This window comes from Colias eurytheme, chromosome 1, assembly GCF_061535395.1.
Source record: "Colias eurytheme isolate Ceu_HAF_F1 chromosome 1, ilColEury1 Martin Lab GWU primary, whole genome shotgun sequence".
Classification (NCBI taxonomy): Eukaryota; Metazoa; Arthropoda; class Insecta; order Lepidoptera; family Pieridae; genus Colias; species Colias eurytheme.
In genome coordinates this window covers 3,976,577-3,992,877 of record NC_142980.1, presented here as the reverse complement: position 1 = coordinate 3,992,877, position 16,301 = coordinate 3,976,577, and the positions used below count along the sequence as shown (strand labels likewise).

Sequence of the window (16,301 nt, the reverse complement as noted above, 5' to 3'; positions counted from 1 at the left end):
TACTTTTAGAGCACAATAAAATGAAATACATATTTGCACATTCAGATATATTTATTGACAAGATTGTATAGTAAAATAAATACAATAAAAAATTGTACACAGAAATTATTAAATAAGTGTAAATATAAATTAATATACCTACAACAGTAGTCATAACATTGCACTAAAACAATCAGTATTTAAATAGCTTGGAACATCATTGTTAAATAGTAATATCGTATAATAAAATATATTGTACTGAAAGTAGAAGTATAACAAAACATAGTAATATAAATTACAACTAATATCATGGTAACTTAACATACATTATATACATAATTGACTAAAACATATTAAAATTACAAATATACATGTAATTTGTTAAATAAATTTAAAATGCACATCTATGCTCTGAAGACTGACTATCTGCTCACACCTCACACTAATTTTGTCATCTTCAGTGCACAATTTCTATATTTTTGGTATACAAAACTTAACCAAACAAAGTCATACTATTTTTCATACCACAAAATCATTTTATATAAAAATAATAAAAATCGCAAACAAATTATACAAAGATACAAGATACAGTATAGATTTAGAAAATATTTTTTCTATAGACACTTAAAATATGACGCTGCAGAAGTCCGAAATATCAAAATATAATATATTCTTAGTAAATTCTGGTAAGTTCGTGATTTCGAAGTACGTTTTAAAGTCTATGTCCTGTTGATAATTTAATTCAATTATAATTTCAAAAATTTTCTCTATAATTTTAAATTTTTATAATAAAACTTTCGGACTCCCGCTAGCAGATAAAGACTAAAATATATAATATTAATAACATTGAGGCCTGTATTACATCAAGTATAATCAAGGAATCGTAAAATATTGATGTGTTAAATAAATTATACTGGCCTAAACGATTAATATCCATAGTATAGATTTACGAAACATTAAACAACCATTTAATTGCTACAACAGTCATGTTTATTAGTATTGGGATTGAAGTTAAGTCCAAAGATGACATATCAGGTGTATATACATGTTATACACCAACAACATTGTATTTTAAATCGCTAAAGACCGTTTATAAGCCGCACTCTTTCACTCTACTTCATTAAACAGATTTCATCTCGTCCAAGTCAGGCAATTACCTGACTTCCATATTGCCACTGTAGCGTCTACAACGTATCTATAACTTTGAAACATCTTAGCACACCAAACTTGAGTCACATTTAAATTTTAATTCCTAATATGTTCTTTCCAGTCCTTTCTCACTGATGTCTTGGTTAGAGTGAATTGATCATTAAGAATAGGTGTCAATATTTAACTTCAATCCCAATATTATCTCTTATCGTACTAACACATATAAGTTATCGTAACATTGAATGTAACATGAGGTTCTGAAAATATTTAATGTCTTAATGGAACTTATCTAATTGATTTCTCCGCCATATAATGAGGTTTGTATGTTATCTAGAGTCCACGTCAACAAAAGGAGTCCCGTACATGTGGCCCTATCAGCTCTTTAAGTTTTTTTATTTTACCCAAGAGCATGCAAAAGATGTAGAAAATTTTCAACATTTCTCTTTCATTTTTCAGGGTTTTCTGTGAGTTCTTAAGCACGCCCAGTTAGTAATGGTGGTAGTAATTCAATCTTTCGTCAGAGCCCATATTTTTGTCTGTCAAATTTAGACCATACCCTCGCTGGGACTTCTTACGTGGCATGGACTCTAGCTTGGGTTATGACGGATTCCTTAAAACTATAGGACACACATATCTACTACATTATTAAGTATTATGATGCGGAGTAATTCCGCACAGCTGATAACACATAACATAAACATTTATTTAAATATTATAATTGTGCCATCTTTAACTGCTCACTGAATCCCTGTTTTCGACCAATCGACGAAAGATCTCGATTGATCGGTCTCCCTTATTCCGTACGCATTCCAACTTCCCTCAACACCGCGTAATATAAAGAATACTCGTAAAACATCAATAATATCAGAGACACTTATACTATTACATAAATAGACACAAAAACTACTTTAATATTAATGTATTGTGTAAGATTTTACCAAACGTTAATGACGTAATGGTTAAATGCAGCACTGCCTTACATAGGCCATAGATTTTGTGCGAATCGCAAAACCCGAGGCAATATTGCCAAATATGCTATTAGTCCATCATAATTAAGAAAATCGACATAATAGACCAAAATAGACTTCGTTTGAGATATGTAATGTCCGTTACATCTAAAGTTATTTTACATACATTCACCCTTGATACAATTCAATAAAATACTCCTATGTATTATCTATCAAGACGATCTATTACAGCACGCCAATAAACTCTTTCCATAAGGACGAATGTAGGTAATCTAACTATAATATCCGTAGATAATTGGCAAATATAGCGCTTCAGTATATCCGGGTAAATATTTGTCTCGTCCGATGATAATACTTACATATTATCTTACTTTAAAGCATCCACATTGTATTGTTAATCGTTTCTTATAAGTAAATATCCAATATCCTTATAGTCTTAGATTTTCGATTGTCTTCAATGTCTTTCTATTAAAGGTTTACGATGCATTTACTGTCATTGGTCAAGTGACTAAAATTGACGTGATATGACTATAATTAATGATAATACAAAATAACAAACTAAACTTAAAAAGGTAAGATTAAATTTGGCTAAAAGGAAAGGTTGCAAATCAGGCATGAGCAACGGATTCGCGGTGCTTGGACGTTGGCATTTGACCCTCTAACTAATAAAATTTAAACCTAACTACAGTTTTAAGTTAACCACTTGGGAGCTAAGCTCATACCTGGATGGTTTTAAGTTTTAGAGATCGTATCCCCTAATTAATTTAATAAGTACATAAGAGTTCGGGATTTAAAAGGAGGAACTCATCTCTTGAGGTCTTAGTTTAGACTACGCGTAAGTGAGCACCGAAATATCTTCTTATCTTAGTTAGCTCTAACCATATACGCCGAATTTCGAGTAAATTTATTAACGTATTAAGAAATTAGTTATTAAACAAAAAAAAAATCTCTACTCACCTAATATTATAATGTCATCTCTCGTACAAAGAAATCCATGAAAAACATTATAAGTTAACAGAAGCTTTTACAATAACTTTCAGAGAACAAAGCACCAAACACACAAGAAAACCATAAATTCACTGAAAATTCAGCGCCTGTACACTACCCCTAATTTTCCTACAGCAATTGTGTAAAATGCATCGCAACAGGTATTTATGTACATAAATATTCGATCAACAATTTGAATACAAATATATCAAATGTATGCCAAAATCTAAAAAAATCTAAACAAAAGTGGACTAAATTTGAACTGGGAATTAAGCGTGATAAAATGGGAAGTTAATTAATAACATAGTTTCTATACAGATACAATTAATGAATCCTTACTAACGTAATGTCACAAAGAAGTAAGTAACGTAAAAATTCAACTCTCCGTAAGTAATGTTATTCGGTAACATTTCAAACGGTTACCGAAACATGGTCATGTCCTACAAATTACTCAGTATTATATTACAACTCTACTGTGTCAGTGAGTTTTATTTTGTCAATCAATGTTCGACATAATTTGGCTTTTGTGGGTGTAAACCCGTATTAATACTAAATGGCTTTGTCAGATACAACGCATCAGAGCGCGGCGTCAGGTTAGCGCACTGACGCGAGCTAAATACGCGTTCCGTTTGACAGAGACATAACACCTAAATCTATGTTAACATATTACGTAAACGTATTGGCAATTATAAATAATGTACCCTCTTCACAACCGAGAGTGTTGGCTCAACAATCGTCGACGTTTGCCGCCAGTACGGCGCGAGTAAGAATAAATATCTACAATGACGATCAATCAGACATTTAGACCTACTACACTATCGTGATTGTCTTTCCTCGTCCAACGATGCCGATTGTAAAGAGGGCTCATAAGAAGCAAAGCATATTACGATTACTTATAATTATATGATTAAACGCTTGGGGAAATCCAAGCGTATTAATTCAGTCGCTTTTGTCTCCTTCTAAGGTCCGTCACTCAATCCGATCCGTCGGTAATCACTAATCCGACAGTCCGGAGAGTTTAGGAAACGGAACGAATGCTTTACGTGCCGTCCGAAGCACGGGGGTGCTCTAACACCGCCAAAAACTAACCTAACCTAACTTGACCCGACTCATGATGCCTTTATTTTTTGTTATTTTTTTTTTGTATTTTTATATTGTAATCTACAAACATTCAGATATAGAAAAAAAATTTGCGAATAGAAGTGAAAACATCCACGGCCCGACCCGTGACTCGAACCCGGAACCATAGAGCCAGTCAACGTTAACTATATAAATATATGACATAAATACATACTACATACTAAATAACAATTCGGCAATACTACAAATATACCTGATGGTGTTTTTTTGACACTAGTAACAAATGCGTGTGGTCATCGTTTAAGGTCGAAAAGGATCAACTGTTATAACTTATACCTTTAGATGTTATTATCTTGAGAATGAAGAATACATTAGTTTTGTAGTATTGCCATTATAGTGAATTTTTGCAAAGGTCGGAGTTATTGTTTGATAGTACAACAACTCTAATCTTAACCTAAAACTTAAAAAAATAAGCAGGATTTTATTACATACCAAATTGTCGCTAAAATTAATTGTCTCATTGAACTAATTAAGTAATAAATGTATATTTTTGGCTACGAATATCAAAAATTATATAAAAGTAGAATATTGTTTTTCATTACTCCAAGTATAAAACTTAATACGTTCATAAATAATTAAATATCAAAAGTCTTAGAACTAATTCAAATGGAAGAAATCGTCTATACAAAATTAACCATATAATGAATGATTTATCAAAACAGACCAGCGCGTAAGAAAATATAAATCTTTTTACACATTAAAAATAACAACAACAGTCCACGACTCATGATAATAACAATGTGATACAATATACAATTTACAAAATATATTACAGTGAATAAGTAACTAATTATAAAATCAAACCGCTAAAGAAAATGCAAATTGGCAAATGAATACACATTAAAAGCCAGCGCTTGAAACCAATTCTTTTCTTGAAGAGAAGACGGCAATGCAGGCTTCGAAAAATAAAACATATTTTTTTTTAGTTTTTTCTTCCTTTTTTTGTAACTAGTTAGCAAACGAATAGCATAACTTGCACCCGTATGTTATGTCATTCGATGCTCACACATTATATAGATGAGTAGATACGTACTACGCTTATTTGGGTTTAGGAACATAGGATCGAGAAGGTAGGATAGGATGGGGAAGGGAGGATAGGATCGGTAAGGGAGGAAAGGATGAGTAAGGAAGAATAGGATGGAGAAGGGAGGGAGCGATGGGGTAAGGAGGAAAGGACGGGATAAACAGTATAGTATGGGGAAGAGAGGATGGCATTGCAAAACAGGATAAGGTGGAGGGAAGGATAGGATGGGAAATTGAGGAAAGGATAGGATGAGAGAAGAAAGGGATGGGAAAGAATGGGAGAGGATAGGATGGAAGAGGAAAGAATGGGAGAGGATAGGATGGAAGAGGAAAGAATGGGAGAGGATAGGATGGAAGAGGAAAGGATGGGAGAGGATAGGATGGGAGAGGAAAGGATGGAGAGGGGATAAGCCGCCGGCCCCCCACCCGTACAGTGGCAGTCGTACAAGTACAGTCGTCACCAACGGCGAGTGCGTGGGGGTGTGGTAACTTCCCCGGTGCGAGCGTGGCCCAGGGGTAACCAAGAAGCTTATATCTAATACACTGGAGATTGCACTATGACCATTAACTTGTAACAAGAAAATATGACGTTGAATGACGCCTGTATGTTTTTTTATCCCTTTCACTTGCCAATAAGTTAGGTGTGAAAGGGATAAAAGCTTCTTGGGGGTAACTAATACTCGCCTCCCACTACAAGTAGCTAGAGCTACCAAAATTAACCTATAACATCGATAAGCGTATATAATTGCCAATACTATAACACCCATATTTTATATTATTGGGCCATGACAATGCGAGTGTATGTCTTGCCCGCTAGTATCTCTAAGTATTTCAAGGACAAGTCACCTGTCAGATGATTTTATTGGTCTCAATTGGAAATCAAACACAATATCTGGTGATAATTACAAAAGTAAACACTTACCACCAGACTTAATTGGTTTGACGCTCAAAAACAAGCCTAACCCCAATAATATAAACATGGTTTATTTAAAATTACACCTACCTATATTAAATATTGAATTATCTTAGAGTACATCTAAATTAAACTAGGCCATATAACGAGCGTGGGTCGTCGGTTTATCTGTTGTCGTGACAATATCACTTTAAACTTTGTGAATCGGCAGAGGGTGGGCCTCGGTGGTGATTACGTACTTGTTCAGATCAAGGGCGAATCTGTAATACACAAACATACAATTATTAAGGATTCAGTAATTTAAGAAAAGAAATAAATAAATATTTTTATGAATCCTCGAATAATTAATGCAATAAAAAAAATCTAAGCATCTGTTTGCCCCGGATGCATCCGGTAAAACATTTTAATTTAAAGCCGAGCCATTCCACTTACAATTATCACAATCGGTTCAGCCGTTTCAAATTCAGGGACAAACACACCCACACATTTCTTGAAATGAAACTTCTTTAGGCGCGTTGAGAGTAAAATTTCAAGGTTGCATCATGGCTATTGCCGCCACGTCATGGAGTAAGGCAACTATTATGGTATCTTTGAATGCCAAAGAAGTTTTACTTCTGACACGGGTGATCGGCACATACGCTTTTTGAAGTGACAACGTCTTATAAATTGGTTTGCCGGGTGACACTTCAAGAAACTGCGTTACGCTCACGCTCACGTTATGCGCTCACAATGAGAGCGAGTGAGAGGCACGCGTGCATGGTTAGCCCGCCTAAGAGCGAGAGAGACAGACATAAAAAGTCGTTGTCACGTAAAACTTTCGCCCGTATACCGACTTTACAGGCAACCAATTTTTTTTAATATGTAAATACTGACCTATCATCACTGAACAGCAGGTACAGATACTTCAGAGTTTCGGAGAGAAAGAAGGTCTCCATCATGTCCTTTGGCGCCGGTTTGTCAGTCTTCACGTTTGTCACCGATGTGTAGCCTTTAGCAACGCGAGCGTACTTCTCGATACCCTGCAATAATAGGTTAAATTAATTAATGTGTTAGAAATAAATAAATTGTTTGAATGTGTATTGGTAGAGATTGTCTAATCTAAAAATGAACGCCCCTCCACTAAACTTAATTGTTTCAATGTGTGAGGACAAATAATTATTGAACCACTTTATATGTGTGCGCGCGTCGATTCTACTGCAAACTTTGACACTCGCGCACTGATTTGTCAACTAATCGGGCGATCAGTTCAGGTGCCTAGCATTGTATGGCGGGGAGAGCGCGCTATGTACGGAATGACACGTCCGTTCTGTCGTGCATCGCGTCATTTATGCACTAGTTGGCCAACTGGTCCTGTCGTTCGGGCATGGATGGGACTGGAGGACTGAACGACCAATGAGGCAGACCAATTTGTGTGTATTGCGTCTATACACGTACTTTGAATGTGAGCGTTAACACAGTGGAGGGGCGTTCATTTTTAGATTAGACAATCTCTACTAACTTCAAAACATCCAGCCCCCCTAGACAAGTGGCTTTCTATTAGCGTAAAGTTCAATAGAATAGATAATGAATGTATGAGATTGACGTAATCAATCGTCGTCGTCGTCGTAATCAAACGTCAATCTCATACATTCATATTCTCTATTGAACTTTACGCTAATAGAAAGCCACTTGTCTAGGGGGGCTGAACTTACCAGATAAAACATTATTTTAGCATTTTGTAAGTGTCCTTTATTTATTTAAGGACGCTGTTTTAATACACCGTAGAATCTTAAAATCACTTCTTTTTAGAAAAAAAAATTCCCAAGTTATTTTGTGAGTTTCCGCATTAACGACTGCTTATCCCAATTTTTTCTAAAAACATTTTTTCCGTCTCTTGCTTTTTTTTCCAATAATTTTTTTTTCCCAAAAATTAGCAAACCACTACTTACCATATACACTTGCCATCCCCAGTCCTGGTAGGTGGTGTTGCCAGTCAGCTGGTACATGATGTAGAGGCTCTCAACGAACTCCGGGCGCAGGAGGCTGTGAGCGTCAGCGATCTTGGTGAACATGTCCTCGGTGCCGCTACCCTGGAAATTTTAAATTGTCTATTTAATTACATTCATACTAATATTATAAATGCGAAAGTAACTCTGTCTGTCTGTCTGTTACTCAATCACGCCTAAACTACTGAACCAATTTGCATGAAATTTGGTATGGAGATATTTTGATACCCGAGAAAGGACATAGGCTACCTTTTATTGCGAAATATGTATCACGCGCGAAGCCGGGGCGGACCTCTAGTGTTTTATAAATGGTTCAATAGTAAAAAAAAAGTCAAAAAATTCTTAATTTTTTTTTTGCGTTTTTAAAAATATTTATACATATTATTACAGATTATATTATTACAACAGATTTCGTACTGATAAACAAATATAACACAAGATTAAGTACCGATAAGCAAAGATACTTAAGTTGAGCCACCACGAAAAAGCCCATAAAAATTTCCAACTTAAAGGACCAATAAAAGTACTTACAATATTGAAGTGAGTGATCTCCGGAGCCATGAAGGTGGGGTGCACAGCATACGTCAGGTAGCAGGTATTGATAAGTTCCTCAGCCATGGTCATGTGCCAATCAGGTAGACCATTAGCATGGCCCAGGGCCAAAGTTCCCGGCAAGAAGCAGGTTAAATGATCCATCTTCGGGTTGAAGGCCTGGTTATTGTAAGCCTACTTTGAATCAATATGTCTTGTTCTCGAGCATATTAGAGTACCAGTAATTTAGGTAGGCAAATAAATAAAACACCTAACAATTGCCAGAAGTAAATTTAAAATATGACAAATTTAGTTTGTAAACTAGAAGTGGCATGGTAAAGTTTTTGTTGATTTGTAGCTTCATAATTTGCATTTTCATTTGTACCATTTTTTTGCAAAATACGTAAAAAATTAATTGACAAAATGTTATGTTAGGCTCAAGTAAGCACCCCGCTGCGGTCTCAATCCACCAAGAAGCAAGATTTTTAAATCTAGAAGAGTTATATTTATGTACAAATTTTTATTTCAATCTCAACTTTAAGTTAAAATAAGAAATGACGATTGAATCTGAAATCTGGTTTCCGAATAGTAATACCTTCCCAATTCTTTCAAAAACCTGTTACTACATTCCCAAATAAAACTGAAAAAAAAAAACAAAGCAAAGGAAGGGGCTAACAAACTTTAAACTCTGTTATTTTACCTCTGATCCCGCAGTGAGTTCTCCGATGAACAGGTGCTTGTTTGGAACGGAGCGGCGCGCCAGAAACTCACGAACCCCTTCTATAGCTGTCAAGTAGTCATCCCGGAGACTGAAATTATATAAATAATTCATATATTTATTTGTCAATCAACAGTTGAGAAGTTTCTTGAATTAATTTTGTCAGGGCATTGATCTAGTTTTAATTTGAAGCCATTTTACTAAGTTTTCATTAAGAGACCGTTTTTCCGGACATTCGGTCAAGATTTATGTTACCTTCAAGACCAGGATAAATTATTCGCGCACTGTAGTTTGTACCGTGTAAAATTAAAAATATACTTATCGTTAATCGCTGTTCATGCTGCAAACCCACCAGTCTTCGGCTGAAATTATTGAAGTGCAAAGGCTACTTACTAATTGATAGTCTTTCCAGTCTGGATCCATTGTTTCAGAAGATATTCATAGTAGCTGTCGCCACGAGCCCCCAGGGTGATGGTAGCATGAGGAAGGAAGTGTCCGGTGTTCGGGTTGATGAAGATCGGCACCAGGCCATGTTTCTTCGGAAGCTGGTGAATCTTCTCCGATACAGCCGCCGCTGCGTCCTACGACAAAGATTTCGATTGTAATCGATAGACTATTGCGCGCCTGCGCACTAATACACCATTTATCCAGAAATAGAACAAAGGAAATTTGATAAAAATTTAATACCCAATTGCAACGCAAAAACAATTACGATTAAATACGTCTCGGCATTTTGAATACATACCGTAAGAAGGAGCAAGTTTATGAACAAACACTTCTTCGTAAGAGACATTTTGAAAAACGTTCAAGAGTCCGTACGTAAGAGGATAAGTACTCAAATTAAATTGATTTAAAAACGCGAAAGTTTATACAAAATCGCCATAGCAATAGCAATCAGCGCGAACATGTAAAAAAACAATAGTATAATCGCAAAGCAAGTGCGCGCCATGTCTAACATCTTGGACAAATAATTCGGAAATTATCTTTAAAAATGAAATTAATCTTTATAAATGAATACGCGGATATATCCGAAGCACTTTAAAAACGTTTAATCGCTTTTTTGAATCCGATAACACTTCAATAAAAATTTCGCAAAACGTTAAGATCACTGCAGCTCGAGAGCTCAGAGCAAAATGGTCGGGATTCCCAGGATCTCGTGACCCAGATATAAGATTTCATGGAACGGAAATCTGATTGGTTGTTAATAAATGCACGCTATTGGTTGCTTTGACCAATGCAAATGCGCAGAGAGCACAGACGCTCCATCTACAACATTATGCGTCCTGCCGCACCCAATAAACAAGGACGTTACCGACGCAATCTGCAGTCCCGGTGACCTAAATAAATTGGTGCATGCTCAGTGCAAACCTGCATTACGTCAATACCTAGGTCCTGCGCGGATGACCTAACTATGCAACGCATGCGCGCTCTAGAATCTTCCCGGATGCAGCCTTATACTATCTAGGCATATAGGCTGTTGCCGGGACAACTGCCCACCCCACCCTCCAGCGAGGGGGTACCACACCCTATTTATAGAACACCTCGCTTTGCATAGTGAATTGATACATAATGAGGATGACAGAAAATATAATTAAATCTGGAATGACGAAATTCATATTTTATGAAAATCATTGCTTTTCACCCGCAACTTCGCCCGCTATAAATTACCACGGGAATTAGATATTTCACCTGGGTAAAAAGTTCCCAATATCCTCCTAATTATATCCAGCCTCAAAAATTATACCATACAATCGCTTTGTTGCTATACAACACAATAAACAAAGAAACACACTTTCGCATACATTATTATATCAGTAAGGATCATAGTTATAGGCATTAAAAAAGGGAATCACAATAAAAAAAAATGTGTGCGTGTACTAGTGTACACACGTAAGAAGTGAAAAAAAGACAAATAAACACAATAAACAAAGAAACACACTGTCGCATACATTATTATATCAGTAAGGATCATAGTTATAGGCATTGTTAAAAAAGGGAATCACAATAAAAAAGAAAAATGTATGCGTTTACTAGAGTACACACATAAGAAGTGAAACTTCTTTATGACCTTAAAAATGTCACGATTATGGCGTAACGCAAAAATGTCACGAGTATGGCGTAACGCAAAGATGTCACGCGTACGGCGTAACGCAAAAATGTCACGCGTACGGCGTAACGCAAAAATGTTACACTAAATTTTTGTCCAACCCCGATTAAGAAGTTTCACTTCAAAAAATGCTTTTTAGAAAACTTACCTCGAAAATCGGGTTATTGGTAGCACGGGAGAGTTCGCGGAACTCCAGTTGGACCGTGCTGACTTCAGCAGTAGTGCTGTAGTGGGACCACTCCGGTACATGAGCGGTACGAGCACCGAGGTTCACATCGGAGTACGGTATACCCGATGGTGATGCGAAGGCAGTCATGAGACGCTCACCAAGATCTTTCTGCGGACAATACAAAACATTAACATATTACATAAACAATTCAATATTGATTTAAATATAAAATTTCTTTACTTACAGCTTTCTCAAGAAACATGTTATCGCCAGTAAAATGGTAGTTAGTCAGCAAAGCGCCAAGAACACGAATTGTTGTTTCAAAGAAGTTGACATCTTTGTTCTTTGTGAATACCAGTTCGTTCTTAATCCACTCGCGACCTTCTTCATATTCTGTGAAAATATTAAATATTAATGATAGTTAGGTATTAATTATTAATGTTATAATTTTTACTATCTACCTTCCATCAAGCCCATAATAAAAGCTGTATCAAGACTGTCAATAATCGTTAATCCAAGTGAGAACCAATCATAAGCTGTTCCTGAAACCGGTTTCAAATTATCATGTCCCCAAGCGAGTTCCTTATAACCCCTCCAGGCGTGCTTGAAACTCTGCACCACTGCATACTGCTGAGCATTGGACGGTCCTGAAACAAATTCTCATTAGTACTTCGTAATTTAGTATGAAATTAATTTAATCAATGAAAAAACTATTTATTTACCAGCGAAAATAGGCCTTTGGCTGAAATCAGTCTCATACAGAACCACACCCTTCTTATCCTTTGCTGAGGCCATGGCCGCTTTCTTCATTTTATTCAACAAGCTGCTTGAGTTGGAGTTTTTTATTGGCAAGTGCTAAAAACATAATAAAGTCAAATACCAACCAACAAAAGAGAAAATCACAACCATCTTTGTAAAGCAATTAGCAAGTCTTAAAGATGACTTGTTTTACTTACTATAGGTCCTAAAGGCTGCGGTGGTGAGATGGCACTTGATAGGCCGTACATGAAGCAAAATATCGCGATCAGTATTAGTATTGCCAATACCAAGGACCGCTGCAGACGAGATAGCTGATTCCATTTCTAGAACAATAAAAGTTAGTTTAAAATTCAATTCATTTTAAGTATGCAGTAATGATTAGTTTGAAAAGAAGAGGAAGTCAGTAACAATGGGTCTATTGTACTGTAATAAAGTATTATGTAACAATACACAGTATTTATGAACATTTATATTGAAAAGTTGAAAATAGCTACAATGTACAAAAAAATATTTACCCGAAAGAAATTCCTCGTAGCGACAGGTTCAACATACATGGGGCTTTCAGGCCTTCCTCGGAAGTACCTGTTGGGTGGTGTCTCGGCCATGTAGTCGTCACAGAAGTCAATCCGTGTCTCCCGTGGGGTTGTTGGCATAATCCTATACCATCTTCTCGGGAGGGTGCGCTTCAAGATTCCCTGCAAGGATGAAGAAATTTGTATTAGATTGTTTTGAACAGCATTTATATATTGATACTAGCTGCTCTGCGCGGTTTCACCCCCATGGCTCAACTCCTGTTGGTCGTAGCGTGATGATATATAGCCTATAGCCTTCCTCGGTAAATGAGCTATCTAACACCAAAAGAATTTTTCAAATCGTACCAGTAGTTCCCAGGATTAGCGCCTTCAATCAAACAAACAAACTTTCAGCTTTATAATATTATAGTATAGATTTGTATAGCAAGGAAGCGTTGTGTTAGCATAAAGCAGAAATTTGAAATAGAATTGGACTAGTCAATCAAAAACAAACAATGAAATCTAAACAATTTCTATAGTGGTTAAATATTGTATAAAACAAGAACAAAGCTATGATGGGGTCAGCCAAAAACATGTTGCTATCTTAGCAAAAGTGCAAATAAAGCAAAATTAAAACAGAGAATAAGTACCTTGTAATTCACATTTGCATTTCATGCAAAGGTAACTTTACATACAAAGATATTCACAGGAAAATGAAATATGAGGGGCCAATTAGAAATTGGGAACTTGTAGACAACAAAGAATAATGTTTTCTTTGAATAAAATTGATAAATTCTTATTAGAAATCCAAAAATAGAAGTGTTCCACTATTGGTGGAGACAGGGATCAATACTGGAATGGGAGGGAATATTCAATATGGAAGGAACCATGGAAAGTTTCAACTAAATCACGAAAATTCACACTCAAATCTAACAAATACACAACAAATTTAAATTTGGAAACACGAAATTATTTAAATAACAGCTAAAGCAACACATAAATCACCACTAACTCTAGGCTTCGACATTTGTGCAACTATCTGTAGTTCCACTTCCTATGGCTGTCAGTTGTCACACCCACAATAAATTGAAATATTAATATCGAGATGCGCTGAGCGCATCTAGGCTTTGAGGTGGGGTACCTAAAAATAGTTCAGGACCTTATCTAGGTCAATCCGGGAAAATCAATAACAGGAAAAGGGTCAACACACAACAAAGAGCACCGATCGTGATTTATGCAATGTATTTATAGATATGAAAATAATATACTCACGTTATTCGCTGTCCAAGTAGTTTATAATAACACTTATAAATTAAAACTTTAAAAGTTAATACACTTCCACGTACACAAAATAAAAGTGCATAGTTTTAAAATATTGCAAGTTCGGCTTTTACATGTGTATGAGTGTAAAGCTAGAAATTTATCTACATACTATAATGTTCATGTTTTCATTATTGTATTTACTTTACTTCTTTATTAAAATCATTATTAATAAAGTATCAAATATATATTATGTAGTCGTTAAATCCCATAGGACCAGGATTTATAGATACCGAAATCCGGGCTGATTAGAGCACAGGATTAGAGTTTGACGCGTAGGTTTGACGGCACTTGACGGGTCTCAACTCTCAACTTTTCAGAAAGAAATGGAAATCGATGAGTCGTTGACATTATACTTTTTTAACGTCATCTGTCATTTTGAAGATGGGTACTGGGAGAAAACTCTTTCTACACTTTAAATATTACTTATACTTACTCAAGAAATTTTTAACACAAAATTTAAAACTATTGAACAGTTCACCATTTTCAAAATTATTATTTTTTCTGAAGTTTCAATGAGCATTTAATCGTTTAAATACCAGTATGTATTTGTACTTACAGACACAGCAGTAAACAGATAGTATTGTTCACAGAACAGTAAAAACATATAGAAGTGCTGTAATGTCTAATTAGTATGAAAACCAGTGTCGCCAAACCCACACATTTAAACCGATAGTTATACAGTACACTACAAGTAAACTATGCCTTTGATTGGACAGCTTAATTTGAGTAAAAACTGACTTAGGTTATAAATTCAGCATTTCAATATGTACCCTAACGCACCATGTTACGGTTTATTTTAGTATAACATCCCTAGGTATATTAGCTGTTTTGTTTCTCATTGCACAGAAATTCCAAATTCGAAAACATTCAGCTACTCCACAACAGAGGGCGTTAGTTTTCGATAGATATAAATTTGAAACGCAATACATAGAGATAAGGTTGAAATTTGTGTCACTCAACATTAATGACATTAACTTGATATTTATCTGATGCTATGCTCTGAGGGATGTCAGCCTTGTTATCGATAATTCACAAATAAATATTTTTTGTGTATTTTTTTTTTCTTTCTTTTATATGAGTATAGTATAATGCGTCACATTTTGGAGTATATTTATTACTATTTACTACTAAGTACGTCTTTTTATATTATTATTATTAAATAAAAAACGGAATAGAATAGTATATATAGTATAAATCTATATTTACAAAATACAAACAGAAAATATGCATTATTTTAAATCTTGGAACTGCTGTAAGTTTGATGTATCGGTGGCCTTTGTTAGACCGCTTAGTACTGTTCGGCATCCAGTTAACTCGTCACGTTGAATTTATCCATTTCTCTTTTAAATTAGCCTCTTTCGGAAATCTATAAATAAATTAGACAAATGAAAGCTAAGGAAAAATAAAATAAAATTTAATATTTATAATGTTTGTCTTTTCTAAAGTATCGATACTGTCGTTATGCACCACAAGCATCACTAAAGCGACATTCGTTTGTTTATTGCAATAATATTCCAGAAAGTCTTGTTTGCTGTTCAATCTATAATAGTACTAATTTCTTATGTATTAAGGTTCATTTTGACTAGATATTTGTATACAATTTTGACAAATTACGACAAGCGAAGTTATAACATAAAATATAATTAAAATAAATTAAAATAAGACTTACCGACGGTATGAAATGCCTTCATTGCTGATATTATTTCGTCTGCTATCATTTTTGCACTCTTTATACCGAACAACACGTCCTAATTAATGAATAAATATGGAAAAAAGGTTTGACAGCTGACAACCGACTCGAATATTTTTCTGCGCACAACTGAGAGCAAGTTAGGTGATCTAAACTTATCATTGACACGTGGGCCACGCCCACATCACACTTCTATCTACTTTACTGTTCTGTGGTATTGTTCCACTGTTCATTTCTGTACTTTGAAATTTACATGACGTGTTAATAATTATTATTCAATAGTTTATGTATGTAGTTTGAAAGAATTTACTTAAAACTCTGTAGGTAGTGAAAAAGTAGAGAACTTCA

At 35.2% G+C, this 16,301-nt stretch overlaps 1 protein-coding gene across 2 annotated transcripts; it reads right to left on the bottom strand.

Moving 5' to 3' along the window:
* Window positions 1-5,903: 5,903 nt before the first annotated feature.
* On the bottom strand, window positions 5,904-14,508 carry alpha-Man-Ib (alpha-Mannosidase class I b). Of its 2 annotated transcripts, none has more exons than XM_090105146.1 (13): window positions 14,213-14,508; window positions 12,944-13,123; window positions 12,626-12,751; window positions 12,392-12,524; window positions 12,131-12,316; window positions 11,914-12,062; window positions 11,649-11,837; window positions 9,787-9,974; window positions 9,376-9,484; window positions 8,676-8,870; window positions 8,088-8,228; window positions 7,033-7,178; window positions 5,904-6,419 (listed from the first exon to the last, which is right to left on the bottom strand). In XM_090105146.1, exons 2-13 carry the CDS (start codon window positions 13,079-13,081, stop codon window positions 6,350-6,352), a joined length of 1,770 nt encoding a protein of 589 aa, XP_089961272.1. In that variant the 5' UTR covers window positions 13,082-13,123; window positions 14,213-14,508; the 3' UTR covers window positions 5,904-6,349. The 2 variants fall into 2 exon arrangements, with proteins under 2 accessions (XP_089961272.1, XP_089961344.1); XM_090105218.1 differs by having other exon boundaries at window positions 8,676-8,855.
* Between the last annotated feature and the right edge of the window lie 1,793 nt (window positions 14,509-16,301).